The sequence below is a fragment of the Mercenaria mercenaria genome, chromosome 13, assembly GCF_021730395.1.
Source record: "Mercenaria mercenaria strain notata chromosome 13, MADL_Memer_1, whole genome shotgun sequence".
NCBI lineage: Eukaryota > Metazoa > Mollusca > Bivalvia > Venerida > Veneridae > Mercenaria > Mercenaria mercenaria.
In genome coordinates, this window is record NC_069373.1 from 29537517 (window position 1) to 29557698 (window position 20182).

Genomic DNA, 20182 nt, shown 5'->3' on the forward strand with positions numbered 1-20182 from the left:
TCAAGTCCCATAACTCTGACCTTCATTTTAGCTAAATTATGCCCCCTTTTGGACTTAGAAAATTTTGGTTTAAAGTTTTGCGTGCAAGTACATACAGCTATTACTAAAAGGCATATAGATTTGAAACTTATTTTTTCTTTTTCTAGATCAATTACCTACCTCACTGGGTCAAGTCCTGTAGCTCTGACATGTATTTTAGCCAAATTATGCCCCCTTTTGGACTTAGAAAATCCTGGTTAAAGTTTTACATGCAAGTTATTATCTCCAAAACTAATGCAGATATTAAATTGAAACTTCACATGTGTCTTCGGGGTTATAAAACTAGTTGATAGAATCAAGTCCCATAACTCTGACATGTATTTTAGCCAAATTATGCCCCCTTTTGGACTTAGAAAATTCTGGTTAAAGTTTTGCGTGAAAGTACAAACAGCTATTACTAAAAGGCATATAGATTTGAAACTTATTTATTCTTTTTCTAGGTCAGTTACCAACCTCACTGGGTCAAGTTCCATAACTTACATGTATTTTGAGCAAATTATGCCCCCTTTTGGACTTAGAAAATTCTGGTTAAAGTTTTACATGCAAGTTACTATCTCCAAAACTAATGCAGATATGGAATTGAAACTTAACATGTTTCTTCGGGGTTATAAAACTAGTTGATAGCATCAAGTCCCATAACTCTAATATGCATTTTGGTCAAATTATGTTTCCGTTTCGGAACTTAAAACTCTTTTGATATTTAACATTTTGGGTAATAATTTCCTGCTTCTGTGACAATATTTCGAATAGTCGAGCTTGGCTGTCTTACGGACAGCTCTTGTTAAAGTTTCTACTACCGTACATAAATATGGGTGACACTGTGTTATTTTAAGAAGCTGCATGTCTTGAGAACATTAATGAACAAAATATAATCCAAAATTTTATTACAGATGAAATTTTACAAATAAATTGATACAAGGTATGGACAATTCATATATTGTAAATAAAAATCCATGAACACACACAGCCACCCCTTCTCACACAATCACCTGAAAATATAAAACAAAACATGAAAATTAGTATTAACTCTATATTCCTGTAACAAATTGTGAATCGTTGAAATGAATGTCACTCTATGTCTATTCATCTAGCCTCACACGTGCAGTAGTCCTTGTATACAAAATGTCATTTTCTTGAGAAACAGATTACCGGTACAAAAAATGTTTGACATAGAACGTAGTTGCAGACACTGATCGTTTGAGATATTTAATTAGAAATGACCTACAATCTGCCAAAATATATTCCTATATATATTTTCTTGACATTTAAAGATCCAGATCATACAACAAAAAAAAGTAAAAAATTGTTAGATAGAAAAATATTGCTATAAGACTTAAGAATGCTTTGAAACTTAGTTACTGCCAGATTATATGTTACGGAAACAGCTGCTCTTACTTAATTTTCCGCTCAAAATTGAAAGGTGTTTGTAAACTGCCTTAACTATAAAGTTTTATATTTAGTGATCAAGAAGTACGTATTCCTCTGTGGTGATATTAGTCAAGAAAGCGGGAAATTTTTTATTGCTGCGACTGCCCAGATTCCATTCCTGACTCTGGCATTTTTAAGGTATTACCGTGGAACAAAAAACATGACTGTGTTCTAATTCCTATAATATGACCAAACTTCAATTTAAAAGAAAGATCATTTTCAGCCAAAATCTGGAGGTCAGTACCTCTGATTATCAACAGTATTTAATATGTTCAGAAAATGTCAAAGGACTACTGCATGAGGACATCTATCTTCCAGTTTAAGTCCACTTTCATACATGCAAGAAAATAGATGAGCCGTGCCATGGGAAAACCAACATAGTGGGTTTGCGACCAGCATGGATCCAGACCAGCCTGCGCATCCGCGCAGTCTGGTCAGGATCCATGCTGTTCGCTAACAGTTTCTCCAATTTCAATAGGCTTTAAAAGCGAACAGCATGGAGCCTGACCAGACTGCGCGGATGCGCAGGCTGGTCTGGATCCATGCTGGTCGCAAACCCACTATGTTGGTTTTCTCATGGCACGGCTCAGATTGATAAACAGGTACTCATGAAAAGTGATACTTGAAAACAGTTAAAAGAATGTTAAAATTGAATATAGAAACATAGTACAGTTATAATTACATACTTTGCTGCAATTATTATATGAATTAATTTAAATGTATGCATTAAACCTTTTGCCTGCTGGTTGAAAGTGATTTTGCCTTTGCGACCAGTGCAGACCAAGATCAACCTACACGCCTGTGCATGCTGATCACAGTTTGCACTGTTCACTATTCAGTCAGTAAATTTTCAGTAACCACCCCTTTGAATAATAAGTGGTACTGCCCAAATTGAATGATAGACCAGTCTATAATAGAAATTTAGCAGGCTAAATGTTAAAGTACAGTACTTTAGCATAATACTTGCTTGAAGGTGTTTGAATATTGAATCTATTCATAAACAAGTTGTTACATCATTATTTATAAGACACTGCTTTAAAATTATATATAAATTTTGTAATAGATGTATGGCATTGTATTGTTTGACACTGAAACAGAAGCACAGAGATTACTTTATTTACACGTTGGGCACAATGCCCGTTCTACATAAACATTATTTTAAGTCGACAAACCATATTTAAGTAAATCTGACCATAACTTCAGCAATCTTGATTTACTCTATGCAGTTTTTAGAAGTTATGAGATTTGTTCAGAACTGACATATCAATATTGTAAACATGTTCCGATAAAAACGAAAATGACATACCAATCATTCAATAAAATCAGTTAAGTTAAATTCTATCAGCGTGGTTGTGAGAGTTGTGCTGCTGTTTCTGCAACTGCCTCTGCTTCTGCAGCTTCTAATTCACGTGCAATGTAGATAGCTAATGCAAACATTCCTATACCTTTAACAAGTGACCTGAAATAAATGACACAAATATAAATACACAGATGTTCACAGGTACAAATTGTGAGCAGTGTGATTTTGATGTGATTTTACAGTAAGCAAATGTGACGAGAGAAATCTCTCTTAAAAGATACTAGTTCTGGCTACGATGACTTAACGACTTAACCGACACTTTTTTTTCTGATGGTTGTGCCCATCAAGTTATGGCATAACCCCATTTGGTTACTTAACCAGTGTTGATCCGCAACATCTGGCACAGTTTCTCATGAGAAACTGACGACGTCATGCAAAGTTCAGAGCACATGTTTATTTAAATTGAAAATCAAGATCAACATTTTGCATATCTATGAATTTAATTGTATTATAATTATAACCATTTTCAACAAATAGATAAAGCGAAGAACTAACTCCAGAAATATACTTTTTACTTCAAAACTAACATGTTTCGTCCATTGGACTTCATCAGAGTATAATAACAAAATAGTATGACGTCACAGGAAAGTACGACGTCAATGACGACGTCAAAAGACGTTACCCATTTTGGCGTAATATTTACATATAGTATAGGATCAAAAATAGATACTTATTCCCTGCAAAAATTGCAAAGCAAAAATAATATTAATACAGGCAAGGAAAACTAACTTACATGCAAAAATACAATAGGAAGAATCTGTGTGAAAAAATGAAAGACTAAAATAATATTTTAGCATTCATGCCATGAGGCCAGGCTGTATTCAATGTATGAATCCAACGAGTCTCTTTCAAGAGCCTAAACCAGTCATTTTTTACCAAGTCGATTGGCATGAAAGAAAAATCACTAACAGAGTGATTTTCAGAATTGAAATGTTCAGATACATTTGTAGGAGTATCAGGAAAATGTCTGATATCAAATTTATGGCTGTTCATTCTTTGAGAACATTTCTGATGTGTTTGTCCCACATATTGTAACTTACACTTTTTGCATGTGATTAAATAGATAACATTTTCAGACATGCAGTTAAGATTTTCTTTAACATCGTAAGTTTTTAAAGTTTGAGAGCTTGTAAACTGTACAGATTCAGTGATATTAGCGCAATGAGAACACCGTGTTCTATTACATTTAAGAACACCACCATTTACATCCGAAGACATCAGGCTACTGTGAACCAAGATATCACTAAGATTTGTAGGTCGCTTGTAAGCAATAATTGGTTTGCATTTAACCAGGATGCGTACACTGCTTTTCTCAGATAGTTCAAAAAGCCCCCAATATTTATTAAGGATCTGACCAATGTTTGGTAGGGATGGGTTGTATATGCAAACAAAGGGGATAATATCATCTGTGTTCTGCCTGTGATTGGTCATGGCTTCTTCGGTTGACAATGCTGATGCTTTAGCTAAAGCATCATCAAGGATATGACTTGGATAATTACGATTTTGGAAATACGTTCGCAATTTCTCCAATTCATTTGTGAACAAATCATCATTAGAAGTGAGACGCCTGTATCGCTTAGCTTGGCTATACGGGATCCCTTTCTTGCATGAAAGAGGGTGACAGGATGAAAATTCAATGTATTGATGTGTATTGGTTGGTTTTTCATGAACAGAAAAATCAAAATTACCATCTCCTGTTCTACCAATATTAACATCAAGAAATGTAGCTGTATCTCTTGAATAACTGTGGGTGAATTTTATATTGGGATGGACATTGTTTAAACTGTCAATAAATTTAAGTAATGTAACCATTTTCAACAAATTTCATGAAAAACATACATTAGTCTATTTGTTTTTAAAAAAAAATGAAGAGTACCCTGATCAGGTGACAACTACAATGGCGGACAAAATATTGCAGACATCAGTACCTATGTACATGAGAGTATAACTTTTGTTCAGATTATGTTGCATGGATTACTTTATGTCAGATCAAAAGAAAAATGGATTAGAATATTTTAAAGTAAAATGCAAATCCATTGCATTTCATTTGATGAAATTACAGTGGAGCAGACTTCTGGTTAGGTTTCAATATGGGATTCATTTCAGTTCAGAGATACACAACAGCATATAAACATCTCTGAGGCTGAAATTGTTTAGCTAAGAAGATACATGACCCCTACTTTTCTCTTTATTTTATTGTAGGAGGACCTGTTTCAGTGACTGACCTGTTTCAGTGACCTTCTGAAAATCTGCTGCCATTTCCAAGTGCAATATTTTAGGCAACTAATTATAGTAGGATTGTTAACAGTAACATTTCAGCTTTCGATACGCACAAAGAAAATGTTGTGCTGACAAAGACAGTTTGGTGGCATTGTTATTTCTATGGTAACCCCAATTATGAGACATTTTTCTTATAACTTTTTTCTGCCCTCAAATTCTGATCTAGCTCTTTAGTTATAAGTAACATTTTGATTTATTTTCTGTTTTGATGCAAATGTCATCTTGTTTTCTGTCTGGTTTTTATGCAGATAGAACAGTCCAACAATTACTTTTAAGAAATATGCAGCTTTGAAATCCATGATTGGCTTATATATCTTTTAACCAGAAATTTAGCCAATCTGAAAAATGACAACTAACTATCGCTTCTGATACTGTTGACATGAGGTGGCCAGTGTTTCCATATTTTATCAAATGAGATAAACAGCATCTTGTTGAATTATACAACAAAGTATGTTTGAATATTACCAACAAATGTGCATATAATGCCCAGTCTTCAAACCCCACCCCCTTATAATTTATAGAATTTTTATGCTGCATAACCAGTATAACCATTCTGCTCTGTACTTTATTATGAACAAGCTAGGCCCAACATTGTTTTTACTTGGTTTGTTGTTCAGTTTGTGAAAGTTAACATTGACAAAAGGCCAATTACTGGCTACTTTGACTAGTTTAGAAATAAGGTAGGGGTCACTGAAACAGGTCCCACAGAAAATTTGTAAGGCAGATCAGGGTTGCTTGTGATAAACAGTACCAACTATTTTGCTGTAAGATTTTCCACTCTATTTTACATCATCTTAATTGGCAAAAGGCTACACTATAGTTATCCATAAGGCCTAAAAAAATTCTTTGTTTCCGGTAACATGCTCAAAAAAATTAGGGTAGGTAGGTCAGAAATTTTTGGTTATTAATAAACCCGGCCCAGCCCGGCCCGGCCCAAACCACGGAAATAGCCGATTCCGACTGTACGGAAACCACCGGAAACTTACGGACGGAAGGCTAATATAATTACGAATGATATCGTGTCGATATCAACTTGCATATTTAGAGTTTAGTAAAAAAACACTGAACTTTATGAAGCCCGCGAGGAACTTCTTTGATGAATGGGTTAAAAGACTGCGTGTTCTTGCAAAAACGTCTTAATATAATTTGTAAACTTGTACACAGGAATCGTTATACACAGCGTTGTTTTGACGAGCCTTCTAATTAGTTCCCGAAAGTTTGTATCGTTATATAATACTTTATAATCACGTTTTGTCCAAAAAGGTGTTATATTTTGAAGAAAGGAATTCCTCTCGGGCCTCAAAGAGTTTTTGTTTCACCTGTGCATTCCTAAAGCCTAAATAATTCTTTGTGTCCAGTAACATGCCTAAAATAGGTAGTAAATAGGTAGGGTTTTTTTATACTTTTTTGTTCAATGAGACTTTACAGAAATTATTTTTATATTTCTAATATCACTGACAATTTCTAAAGAATAGAATGAGCAGTTTTTTTAAAACTTTTTATTAAAAAGTTTTTTAAAAAATCTCAAAGACCATAAAACGTTTAGGGTCATGTGAAAAATTTAAATTAGGTCGGAATCCCGATTACGCACGGAGAATGCAGTGTTGAATATTGAAAAGTTTTACACACGGTACCCCATATTTTTTAAATATTCCTGTATAAATATATAGAAACAAATACTGAGATAGGTTTGTTCACGCAGTATTTTGAGTATCTCTTGAACTTAGTCAACTGAATTGACGTACGATGAAAGTCACACATTGAATTTATTGTGGTACATTGCAGTTTGTGGCATAGTCTTTGCACTTCATTCTCATCCATCAGATGTTCGTCAAAAAGTTCATCCGGGGAACCACGGTAGAACTCTGGTATGCGAGAATGTTGCACTTTCGATATTCGATTTCATATTCGGCAGGTTGCTATAATGTTTTAACATCTTTTTTATTTTTATTTTTTTCAAGTTTGCAAGTAATCTCTGAATAATCTAACTTACTTCAGTTATATTCAAATTAGTTCAAAACTATATAGAGTAGAATCGTGATACAAATTTTACCTTTTTTTCATTTTTGTACAGATGTCTCGTAATCCGGAGGTCGCGGGTTCGAATCCTGTCAGCGGATTTTGACCGTGACTCCAACAGTCCCTTCTTTCGGTGCGAGTACTGGTTAGTTTCCAGGAAGCAGTCATCGAGTGTATTTGACATTAGTTGGTGAACCAAAACTCGACGCGAAAAAGAAATCTTTTGAATGGGAACAAAATTACCATTTAACTGCACTCAATATATAGAACGATTCACACTGTTCCGTGAAAAAAGACCAAGTAAAAACTTGTTAAGGTTCGTTTGGATATTTACCAATGCTGTACACTTTCAGATTAAGCATTTAGATACTTCAAGATTAAACTTCAAAGGTTAGACATATCTTGCAAAACTGCAGTTTATTTAGGTTGATTTGATATATTATTGTATACAGAATGTCCTTTCAGTCAGTTTGCTAGTGCTCGGCATTTCTGATACATAACAACAGAAGAATCATTTGAGCTCGCTAATCATAATTTACAAATAAGTCTGGAAACAGCAAAATAAAACTTTAAATGGATGTTGTTTCTTCAAATCTCACAAATTTCTTCATTAAGATTTTTTTGTAAATTTATCAATATCACAGTGTACTGCAGACGATTTACTCCAACATTGCTTACTTTACTATGGTCACGTGACCACACCGGAAGTGAACTGTACTTGTATCTATATTGAACAGCTTTAATGCTGTCGCATTCTGAGACCCTACGTTTTGTGAGTTTTTCATTGGTAGAACCAAACCTATCGTAACTATGCAAATTTAACTGTTGCTTTTTTTATATACAGAGTAATTGTACGATAGTTTGCAGTTTTTTACGAATGATCTGAGTGTAATTCTCCGGCTAAAATGGTTTGTTAAACTGCCCATGTGTGGCCAAATCCATAAAGCATCTCGGAAAAGTTTTAACCTTACATATTTTTTTTTCAGCTTTATGGTAAAGAAAGTGTAATGAGCGGGATTTTCCAAAAACAAGTTGCATCCATCATAACTTGTTTAAATAATAGTAAAAGTTGACCTTCACCCGATATTACATTGTATTGAAAAGGTAAAGTTCGTACTTCTTACGCAAATCGCGTCGAGAAATCACATTTTAGCTCAACCCTAAATATATATACATGTAGTTGTGACGTTTCTGTTTTTAAGGAGATTAATTTTTTTCTTTTTTTTTTTTTTTTTTTTTGGGGGGGGGGGGGGGTTGTCCATTATATCCAAAAAGTAATTATGTTTCATTTGGTATAACAGGCCCATTGAAACCTGTATGTTTTCAAACGGAACGACTAAGTAGTGTGTTCTTTTTTTCCACAAATTCAATTATGATAAAAAACAAGAGCTGTCTCCATAGGATGACATATGCCCCCGATGGCACTTTGAATGAGTAGTTATGGCCGATGTTAGAGTTTAGGACCTTTGACCTACGGAGCTGGGTCTTGCGCGCGACACGTCATCTTACTGTGCCACACATTCATGCGTAGTTATTTTAAAATCCATGCATGAATGACAAAGATATGGACCGGACACGCCCATCAATGCACTTTCATGAAAAATGACCTTTAACGTCTAAGTGTGACCTTGACCTTCGAGCTACGGACCTGGGTCTTGCGCGCGACACGTCGTCCTACTGTGGTACACATTCATGCCAAGTTATTTGAAAACCCATCCATGGTTGACAAAGATATGGACCGGACACGCCCATCAATGCACTATCCTTTAATGTCTAAGTGTGACCTTGACCTTTGAGCTACGGACCTGGGTCTTGCGCGCGACACGTCGTCTTACTGTGGTACACATTCATGCCAAGTTATTTGGAAATCCATCCATCGATGACAAAGATTTTGGACCGGACACGCCCATCAATGCACTATCCTTTAATGCCTAAGTGTGACCTTGACCTTTGAGCTACGGACCTGGGTCTTGCGCGCGACACGTCGTCTTACTGTGGTACACATTCATGCCAAGTTATTTGAAAATCCATCCATCGATGACAAGATATGGACCGGACACGCCCATCAATGCACTGTCCTTTAATGTCTAAGTGTGACCTTGACCTTTGAGCTACGGACCTGGGTCTTGCGCGCGACACGTCGTCTTACTGTAGTACACATTCATGCCAAGTTATTTGAAAATCCATCCATCAATGACAAAGATATGGACGGGACACGAAAATTGCGGACAGACTGACAGACTGACAGACCGACAGACTGACAGACCGACAGACGGTTCAAAAACTATATGCCTCCCTTCGGGGGCATAAAAATGAATTGTAATATGAGCGAAAACTGATAAACAGGGGTCTCCTTCTTCGTTTTTGCGGTATTGTCTTAATTTTTTCCTACCCTATTTTCACGCAGCTATTGCACATCAATTTTTACATACCAGTGCTTGTATCTAAGGGAAAAATAAGTTAAGCACCAAAACAAGTTTACAACAGCTAAACTTCGTTTTAATTATATTCTTATTTTGTTAGCCATTTTCGATTTTCTTTCTACTTTATTGTTAGCGTGTATACCTGAATACATGTTCACACAAAGCGCGTAATGAAAAATAATATAGTATTCTTATTAAAAATTTTATGATCGTTTGCACGTAGTATGTATCTTTTATTTTCTGAAAATGTTCTTGAAATGTTTTGAATGAAATAAAATTAAAATGACTACCAGTTCATTTTCATGCTGCGTGTGGGAAAATTTGGACTGCAGGGTCGTCGGAGAGTGGGCCGCAGGGGCCGCGACTGCGGCCCAATAATTTGCTCAAAAACAATTTTTGTAAATTCATAAGTGGAGTCGCAGGTACGCGAACCCAATATTTTGTTAGTATATTAAATTTTTGCTTCGCGTTAAACATTTAACACGCTGTCCTGATTAGTGTGTTACCGTGGTGGCGATGACTTGATCGGGGTGTTTAATTGGAGTCATACACACGTGTCCGTGATTGGACTTAATTACGCATGAACAAATCAGCATGTTTTTAATTGGCATGTCTTTAGTCAATGGAATGTTTAAGCTATACCCAGCCGCAAAGATTTAAGGTATTAACTTATAAAATTCAGAAAAATAATTATCATGTTTTTATTTAATGAAAGAGGTTACCAACCTTACGGGAGGCCCCTCCCGTACCTAACCCCCACCCCCCTCGCGGCCCCAATATCAAACACCTTCCGACGCCACTGGACTGTGCATATCAAAGTCCCGACCAATTTAAAAGTCAGAATTAGCTGGGAAGAATTATTTCTGTTGAGGCCTTTGTAGGATTTTAAGCCCATTTTCGTCAACATTGTTGTACATTTACAGTTGTAAATACTAAATCTTTCCTCTACAGTAACTTACAATGGTCGCATTGAGAATATTAGTCATGGATAGAGTTATTCGGGGGATCACCATCTCAGGAATAACATTACTATTTTATTATACCGAAAAATAATGAAATGATTTATTTAACATTAAAAAAGGCATTACTTACCAAATAATGAAAACAGAATTAAGGAGGCTTTAGTAGTAAGCCTTGAAATTGTCGCGACTTTGCTGTATAAAATACTTTCTGATAGGTATAGTCTTGAGGTTGCATAACGCTGTATTTATGGCATATTTCAACAAATCAGCAGCAGTAACATTCGAAAAACGGCGATAACTACGGAACATAATGAGAGCACTCATTTTCTTAGTATTTAGTAGTTAGTAATTTCCAGTCTGATGTGATAGTTCAGTTTAATATTTGATGAAAAAATGTTTTCAAATGTTGCATGTAGAACAAATCATTCAAAGCAGAAAGAAAAATAGGCCAGTTTCACAATGTATGACACAGACGTAATTTAATCTATGTATAAATAGCGCATGTCTTTTAATCAGTACGAACGTATCGATCTCACATGGGACATGAAAATGTAATTCACATGCGCAGAAAACAAAATAGCGTTGTTGCGCATGTGATATGAAATTATTGTTCTTAACATTAAATCTATATCTATAGTCATTTCCATTGTTCTAGATGTAGTCAATGTTCAACGATAAAAGTCGTATTTTCTCGAAGACGGAGCCAAACACAGTATTGACCTCCAGCTGTGAGTCCACACGTTAACGTTAAAACAAAGCGACGTGTATACAATTAACTACGAAAGATGACTAGGTGCAGACATTTGTATCTAATGTTTTACTTATGAGTAGGCTGATTTAATAATAAAACAAATGTCGCCTTTTATGTGTGGTCGATATGTGGATTTATCGACTGTTAAGCGATAACAGCCGTAAATTCGCCGAGGTTGATATTGCTTTATCATATCAGTGATAATCCACATATGAGCCACGCCATGAGAAAACCAACATTGTCTATTGCGATTAGAGAACCGTTAGCAAACAGCATGGATCCTGACAGACTGTGCGGATGTTGGTTTTCTCATGGTGGGGTCATATCGACCTCACCAAAAGGCATTTTGTATAATATCAATGGCAGAAATTAAAAATAAAATTTTGCCACGGATATAAAAACGTTGTAAATATGATAATTATTCAAGTTAAACTAATAGGTAAATTGCATTGGACATTGTGTTGGGTATAATAATTTAACATCTGAACTGCACACATTTGTAATCCATGCTTTAAAATGTTCGAAACTTTGCGACCGATCTTTCATATTTTAAACTCCAGTTCATTCATTTCTACAACTTACTGTAACTCCGGGTATCATCTCCATACATATCACCCGGTTTTGTTTAAAGCTAAATTATATGATTTATCATTTGAACAACATTTTATATTTTTTTCCAGTTTTCTTGTATTTCAGGAACAAAGACCTATTACATAGATTTATACCTTTTTAGAAATGTTTACTTTGATACTTTTATGAAATTTTGTAATTGCCTCCCTTTAATATGAAAAAATGTAAAAAGTGGGCTATTTTTTTTTTTTTAGCTTTTGATATAATTTCTTGTTTTATATTCAGATTTGAATACTTCAACAACCTGAAACAAATGGCAAGTATAAAAACAGCGCATAGCTTCGAAGTTCATCTATTTTCGATCTATCTTGGTTGCGCAACCGAGATAGGCAAAAGGACTATAATAGTAATTTCATAAACTTACATTTCAAATTAATTTTCACAAAATGTGTACTTATCAATGCAAATCTTTGACAACCTTAATATAAGAGTGTTTATATTCATATGTTCCCTAAGGCAAGATATTTTTATTAAATTAATACTTAATATGCTAAAACGCTATCTTGGTCGGGCAACCAAATTTTATAAATACTTCCAGTGCACGCGGTATAGACCCCTTCGCCGTACTACACAACCTAGTGTCACATCGTTAGGTGTGAAATAATGACGCACCATTAACTAGCCTGTCCAGTTCTGTTGAAAGTATCCTGCAAACTGCTATCTCGTGTCTGTCCGGTACACAAAATGACACATCGACTGTCAAACGTATTACTTCTTTGATTGTGATTCAAATATCTTGTTATTTTAGGTCTTTGCTTAATATGTCAAGTGCAATACTTCATCAAACATACGTATCATCAATATTAAATACTTTGCTTCTGCTTTTGTAATAATAAAATAAAATATACATGTACATAAATTTGCCTTGATTAAGATGGCGGTATCACCATTCGTAATTATATTAGCCTTCCGTCCGTAAGTTTCCGGTGGTTTCCGTACAATCGGAATCGGCTATTTCCGTGGTTTGGCCCGGGCTGGGCCGGGCCAGGTTTTATTAATAACCGAAATTTTTTTTGGGGGGGGGGGGGGGGGGGGGAAATCTTTTTTTATTAAGTGGGACTATACGGAAATTGTTTTTGTGTCAAAAAATGAATACAAATAAGGGGGTTATACCTTTAGAGCATCAGTAAGTTGATTTCTAACATCACTGACCATGTTTAAAGCAGAAAAGGTGCAGTTTTGCAACTTTTTGTCAAAGTTGAAAAAAAAATTCTCCAAGGCCATTTAAAAAACATTTAGGGTCAGGCCAAAAATTTAGAGAGGGTCGGGATACCTGAAACAAACATTTTTTTTACGCCTAAATGAGACTAGTTTTTCTCCAAGAATTTATCTAATTCTCCCAGTGGTATTCTTAGGGTCAATGAAACTGGTACCTCAAGGATATATCAGTTTTATCATAACTCTTTAAAATGAGGTAAGGATTTGTTCTCTGAAATGAGTCTAGCTATATTTGGCAGCTCTTTAAAAATGTCAGTTTTGCATAGAATATATAGGAAATAATATTTACAACTATACTGTCACTAGTGTTTGACCTCAAAGGTCATTATTCGACTACATATATGTGTCCGACTACTGTACACATTTATCGCTACATTCTGTTCATTGATTCTACACCAAAAATTGAACTCTTTGTAAATATAGAGCTAATTTACCATCGGTATGGATTATTCCATAAACTCTTCGTGAAATCAACAACTCCCATGTCTGTATTTTGAGGTGTTTTAGGAAAATTATAAACACGCATGAAGTCTAGAGCACCAGACGCTTGCTTTTTCTAGGACCGTTTCGCGAAATGGACTTTATATCTACGAAATGGACTTTTATTTGTAATTTCGATGATATTTGTATTTTCATAAATATTAGAGGAAATACTAAATGCTGGTCGCTTTTGATAATATATATTTCTGATTTATAACCAAAATATAGAAGATTAGAAGAATGAGAACGTAAATGGTCTATGGAATTCAATCCTGATAAATGCGAAATCATAAGAATCTCCAAAAAAACTTTCCTTATAATAAAATTACACAGTTAAGAACTAAAAACTACAGAAAATGCTAAATACCTTGGGATTACCATTAGTGATGACTTTAGTTGGCAAAAACATATTGAAACTACATCTTCAAAAGCTAGTAACACTCTAAGATTCATAAAAAGAAATGTACAATGTAACAAACGTAATATCAAAGAAACTGCCTACAAAACATACGTCGCACTGATGATTTTAAATTGTGAGTGAAGTTTAAGTCAGTTTTTTTGTCTCTACATAGGTACAACGTAATAATTACGGCAATATATTATAGATATTCAAATACACAATCATGCCATACACTGTAACAGCTATTGCACGCCTTTCGAGAATCAATCTTACAGACTATAAGGAACTTACATGCCTGCCTGTGTAAGGCAGGTTTTTCCCTACCCGAGGGACAGTGCGGAATGAAAAACCGAACGTTAGCGAGGTTTTTTTTTATTGAAGATGTCCCGAGGGTTGTCTTGCAGGCAGACATGTTGGATAATTTTTTTTTTTTGCCTATCACTTTCAAAAATAGATCGTGATGACGAATAGATAAATTTCGGTATTTCCTGGCATTATTTTTTTATAGTTTATAACGTCATAATAGTGTCAGTAAGATGTGACGTCACCGAGTGCATGCTATTTTAGACAAGGTTTTTCTCTAGGGAAAGACATATCCACGGCACATGCTCGCTAGATAGACAAGAATAAATCGTCCCCAGAAGTACGCACACACGATATCTAATAACGTAGTATTGAATGTTATGAGAAGAGTACGGTTACTCAGTGGGTTTTCATGCGCAGTAACTTTAGTCTTGCAATAAGCTTTACTTGTATAATTTTGAAGACTATCATCAAGAGATCGCAAGGGATAATGAGAACAGGGAAAGGCGTGTATCCCACGAGTAAAGGAATATGTTATTTCTAAGCCACATATAAAGCTTACATAGTATGTTGGTTTGCTAACCCTTGCAGCAACACATATAATTTCCACTCGGGTTAACTTCTGTATGGTGGCATATTTCTGCCACGAGATAGCTAGGTAGCTATCGCAAAACTTCAAGAAACTAAAAAATGCTTTTGTAAAAAAGCGCATGTCTCCCCCAATGCAAAGTCCTATAGGCACGAAGTCAATAGGGGTCAGGAGCGAAAGTCAAAGAGACACTGATGGTTGGCTGCAATAGGGATCATCTACTTGGCATGTCCAGTCATCCCGCTAAATTTCAACACTAGTGGCCTAGCGGTTCTCAAGTCACTGCTTTTGTAAAAAAGCGCATGTCTCCCCCAATGCAAAGTCCTATTGGCACGAAGTCAATAGGGGTCAGGAGCGAAAGTCAAAGAGACACTGATGGTTGGCTGCAATATGGATCATCTACTTGGCATGTCCAGTCATCCCGCTAAATTTCAACACAAGTGGCCTAGTGGTTCTCAAGTCACTGTTCAGGCTCCTGTGACCTTGACCTTTGATCAAATGACCTCAAAATAAATAGGGGTCATCTACTCTGCATGTCCAATCATCCTATTAAGTTTCAACATTGTAGGTCAAGTGGTTCTCAAGTTATTTCCAAAAAATGATTTTACATGAACAGGCCACTGTGACCTTGACCTTTATTAGACTGACCCCAGAATCAATAGGGGTCATCTACTCTGCATGTTCAATCATCCTATGAAGTTTCAACATTCTGGGTCAAGTGGTTCTCAAGTTATTGATCGGAACTGGTTATCAATGCTCAGGCCCCTGTGACCTTGACCTTTAACGGAGTGACCCCAAAAACAATAAGGGTCATTTACTCTGCATGAACAATCATCCTATGAAGTTTCAACGTTCTGGGTCGAGAGGTTCTCAAGTTATTGATTGGAAATGGTTTTCGATATTCAGGCCCCTGTGGCCTTGACCTTTAACAGAGTGACCCTAAAATCGTCAGGGTTCATCTACTCTGCATGACCAATCATCCTACGAAGTTTCATCATTCTGGGTCAAGTGGTTCTCAAGTTACTGACCGGAAATGGTTTTCAATGTTCGGGCCCCTGTGACCTTGACCTTTTACAGAGTGACCCCAAAATCATTAGGGGTCATCTACTCTTTATGACCAATCATCCTATTAAGTTTCAACATTCTGGGTCAAGTGGTTCTCAAGTTACTGACCGGAAATGGTTTTCAATGTTCAGGCCCCTGTGACCTTGACCTTTAATGGCGTGACCCCAAAATCAATAGGGGTCATCTACTCTGCATGTTCAATCATCCTATGAAGTTTCAACATTCTGGGTCAAGTGGTTCTCTAGTTATTGATCAGAAATGGTTTTCAATGTTCAGGCCCCTGTGACCTTGACCTTTGACGGAGTGACCCCAAAAACAATAGGGGTCGTCTACTCTTTATGATCAATCATCCTATGATGTTTCAACAATCTGGGTCAAGTGGTTCTCTAGTTATTGATCGGAAATGGTTTTTAATGTTCAGGCCCCTGTGTCCTTGACCTTTGACGGAGTGACCCCAAAAACAATAGGGGTCATCTACTCTTCATGACTAATCATCGTATGAAGTTTCAACATTCTGGCTCAAGTGGTTCTCTAGTTATTGATCGGAAATGGTTTTCAATGTTCAGGCCCCTGTGACCTTGACCTTTGACGGAGTGACCAATAGGACCAAAAACAATAGGGGTCGTCTACTCCAGCAGCCCTACAACCCTATGAAGTTTGAAGGTTCTAGGTCAAATGGTTCTCCAGTTATTGCCCGGAAATGAAGTGTGACGGACGGACGGACGGAAGGACGGACGGACGGACAGGGCAAACACAATATGTCTCCTGGGGAGACATAAATATATATACTTCTGTTTTAAACTGTCTTTTAAAGTTTAAGATGTGGACACTACGATCGAGCACGCGCATATTTTTGTTTTAAGCTACTTTGTGCATTGTTAAAGGTTCATGCTAATGTTTATGATTTCTTGCAATGTAAGAGTTTTCCCCTAAAATGTTATATAAATCACTCAATTCTAGCCTGTTCATAGTTCAAGGACTATGTTGGGCATGTAACACAATCCGGTCTCACTGGGCGGCGGTTTCTCCTTTTGGCGGTTTTGTGTCACCCAGTTATGTTTATTCGTGTCATCTTTATTGCAAGTAAAATGTTAGGTTATGAATATAATTGTTATATTGTGTATTTTATGGCATTTTGAATAAATGCCTATTTTTCATTCAAAATCAATATGCGTTGTTTTTCCCTCTTCCCATGCGAGTTCGACCTAACTTTTGATCTAACATCCCAACCTTGGACAATACATAAATGAAGACAAATGAATACAACAATAAAACATAGAACTAATGATTGCAAAAATGATTGCATGAACGGCCTGAGGGCAGTAGGCCCGAAGTATTAATGCCTTTTACACTAACGCTTTAATTTTTCAGTAGGTAACATACACCGGATCAATTTGAACTGGTTTGTAAATAAGCGGCTTCATTTAAACTACGACATCATGATCTAGACATTCTTGGTATATCAACAACAACAACAACAATGGCGGTCGTCGTTAGAAATTTGAAATTGTGGCGTGTAAAGTTTCTCTAAAAAGTGGTAAAATGTGGTAAATCAGAGTTATTACGAACTGAATGTAACAATAACGAGCACATGTTATATCACGTAAGTCAACGAAGCAGAATAGAAAACGTCGACCAGAAGGTCCAGAAAGGTTCAAATTCAAGTGATACCGAGGATCCTGTGATAACAATGGCGACCGGCTCCGATGTAAACAATAAAAAAGGATCGAAAAAGGGATCAAAACCACCTACCTCGGTACCAAATAGTGTTCGTCCTGGTGTAAAAACTGTGTCTAATTCTAAAACTAGTGCTAATTCTCCACTGAATTCTACCATGAGCCCGCATGCAGCATCGTTCGTGTTCCCCATGAGCAGTGTACCCCCGAACCCATTTGGCGTGATCCAATCCCCATCCAGTAATCCAACACAACATTCGAATCAAGATCTTTCGTTAAAACTTGACAATGTTCTTAGCAAGTTATCCTAACTTGAAACAATAGAATCACAACAAACACTGATTTTATCAAGACTCACTACCATAGAGACAGACATTGCAACAAATAGATCACAAATATCTGAAGCCAAATCACAAATCCAAGACGTTGCTAACAGTCAAGCATTCGTATGTGGTAGAGTTGATGATATGTTGAAAACAACTGACTCGCACGAGAAAAACTTGAAAAAACTAAAGGGTGAGCTAAAAGTTTTGAAAGAAGATAATAAAAAATTGCATAAACAAAATAAACAGCTTCAGGAAGATGTAACTGATGTCCGTTGCCGTTCTATGAGAGACAATTTAGTAATGTTGGGTATCTCTGAGCATCCACTCTTGTTACAAGATCCGACTGGTGGTGCACCATCATTTCCCCTACACCAATCATCAGAGCCCTCTGGTGGCAGCAGCATGGACACTTCATCTTCAGCAACTGGCAACCCAGCAACAACGCCTCTCATAACTACAGGGACTGGGACAGCCGCTACTGCAGGCAGTCCATCTGTGTCGGGTCCCACCACGGGCTCGTATGCAGCAACGGCTGCCCCTGAAGATTGTGCTTATGTTTTAAAATCCATTAACACAGACTGAAAACGCTCTTTCAAATGGAAGATTTACAAAAGGATACAGCTTACGTGGCCTAACGTCACTATGACGCTATCTGTCAAACAACATTAAACAATACAACTCATGGTTACTAGTTTTTCACTGTTTAATGCAATCTCTGTCCCATTCTACGAATAGGTTGGGAGCCAGTAACGTTAACCATGCACCTCTTCCTAGATAATATTTAATAGGTACCAAATTGTTTTGTGGAACCAGCTGTTTTAAGATAAAGAATATTCCCATGAAAAAGCTTCTTGTAATATATTATAAATTTTACTGTTTTCATGGTAACCATTCATTGTATGAAATGCAACCCTGTAGATGAAAATCCATCGTATCTTGACTAGATTTGTTGATGAAACAAAGATATATCAAAATAGATCTTAGACACTAATGTTCTTATGTTAATAAACTAATTTGCATATTCATGAATATTAATGAGAATTTTGCAAAATGCGAAAAAAAAAAGAAATGTTGTTTTTTCTACATTGAAATCAGTTTTAATGTAAATAACGGGTACATAGTGACTTATCAGCAGGTCTTTTAACAAATTCAATTGCTTTAGGTGGTCAGTAAAACAACATAACAGTTGGGGTTTTTTTATTCCAGAAAAATAACAGTCAGCAATTAAAAAGAAATGCGATCTACTGTACTGTACTGTCCCCGTGTTCTTCACATGAAATATTATACATGTATTCTAAATACCAATTATAATGATTATTTAGAACTGGCAAACCAACTTAGTATTGTTATATCCTTGTCGCCGCTTGAGGACTCCATATAGATCAAGACTTGCATATAAATTAAGCTATAGCTCGTATCCAAAGCGGCACACTTTGTGGCCACTACCTCGAATACAGGCAGGACATCGGCGGCTGAACTCCCATAGTTATGATTTTCTTTGTTCGGTGTCATATGCCGTTAACTTTTCCAACTGTATTCCTTGTTTTGCTTAATTTAGATATTCTGAGCGGCTTCCTTGCAGGTATTTGTAATACTAGTAATTGATATATAAATTCATATTTAGCGAAAAATGACAGCCTTTCTTTAATTCTGTTCAGGTCCTCTGCCCATATTGTTTGCATTAGATATGAAAATATATACAAGCAACAGATCCGTGCTATTCTAGGTAGTAAAAGCCGCAACTGTTCTTAATTTAGGCAGATAATAACTCTTTTAGATCTTATGATACCATCCTCATGCAGCCATCAGGATTCGGATCCACTTGAAATATATCACTGAATCTGGTATATGACATTAAATGAACTGTTTTAGCCTATATTCTGAGGTATCAACAGATTGATGAACAGTTGTAAAATAAACAATGATACCTTGTTATAGGCTGGTGCCTTAGAGTAAAAGGACGGTATTTCTTTATACTGTAAATCCGGTATTATTCGTGGTGTTTTAATTTTCGCTATTTTTCGCGAAATGGGTGCATCGCGAATTCATAAATCCGCGTAGATTTCCTTCCATAACATACAGACATATCCGAAAGAAAATGTCCGAAATATGATCAATTTCAGCAATGAATACTAGCCGCCTGTACACGATGTTTATTAAAAGAACTTCGATTTATTCCAGTATGTTATGAATAAGTATAATAAAAATCATCGTAATTACATTTCATGTAGAA

At 36.1% G+C, this 20182-nt stretch overlaps 1 protein-coding gene across 2 annotated transcripts; it reads right to left on the minus strand.

Annotated features, from left to right (window-relative positions):
- Nucleotides 1-908: 908 nt before the first annotated feature.
- On the minus strand, nt 909-13679 carry LOC123529459 (uncharacterized). 2 transcript variants are annotated; one of them, XR_006682146.2, is made up of 3 exons: nt 13545-13679; nt 2774-2926; nt 909-1028 (listed from the first exon to the last, which is right to left on the minus strand). XR_006682146.2 is itself a non-coding variant. In XM_053521398.1 (3 exons), exon 1 carries the CDS (start codon nt 4637-4639, stop codon nt 3605-3607), a length of 1035 nt encoding a protein of 344 aa, XP_053377373.1. In that variant the 5' UTR covers nt 4640-8358; the 3' UTR covers nt 909-1028; nt 2774-2926; nt 3323-3604. The 2 variants fall into 2 exon arrangements, 1 of the variants encoding a protein (XP_053377373.1); XM_053521398.1 differs by lacking the exon at nt 13545-13679 and adding an exon at nt 3323-8358.
- Between the last annotated feature and the right edge of the window lie 6503 nt (nt 13680-20182).

Excerpts from the sequence above, each read along its gene's own strand:
- LOC123529459 (XM_053521398.1), bottom strand. The coding sequence starts at position 4,639 with ATGGTTACATTACTTAAATTTATTGACAGTTTAAACAATGTCCATCCC.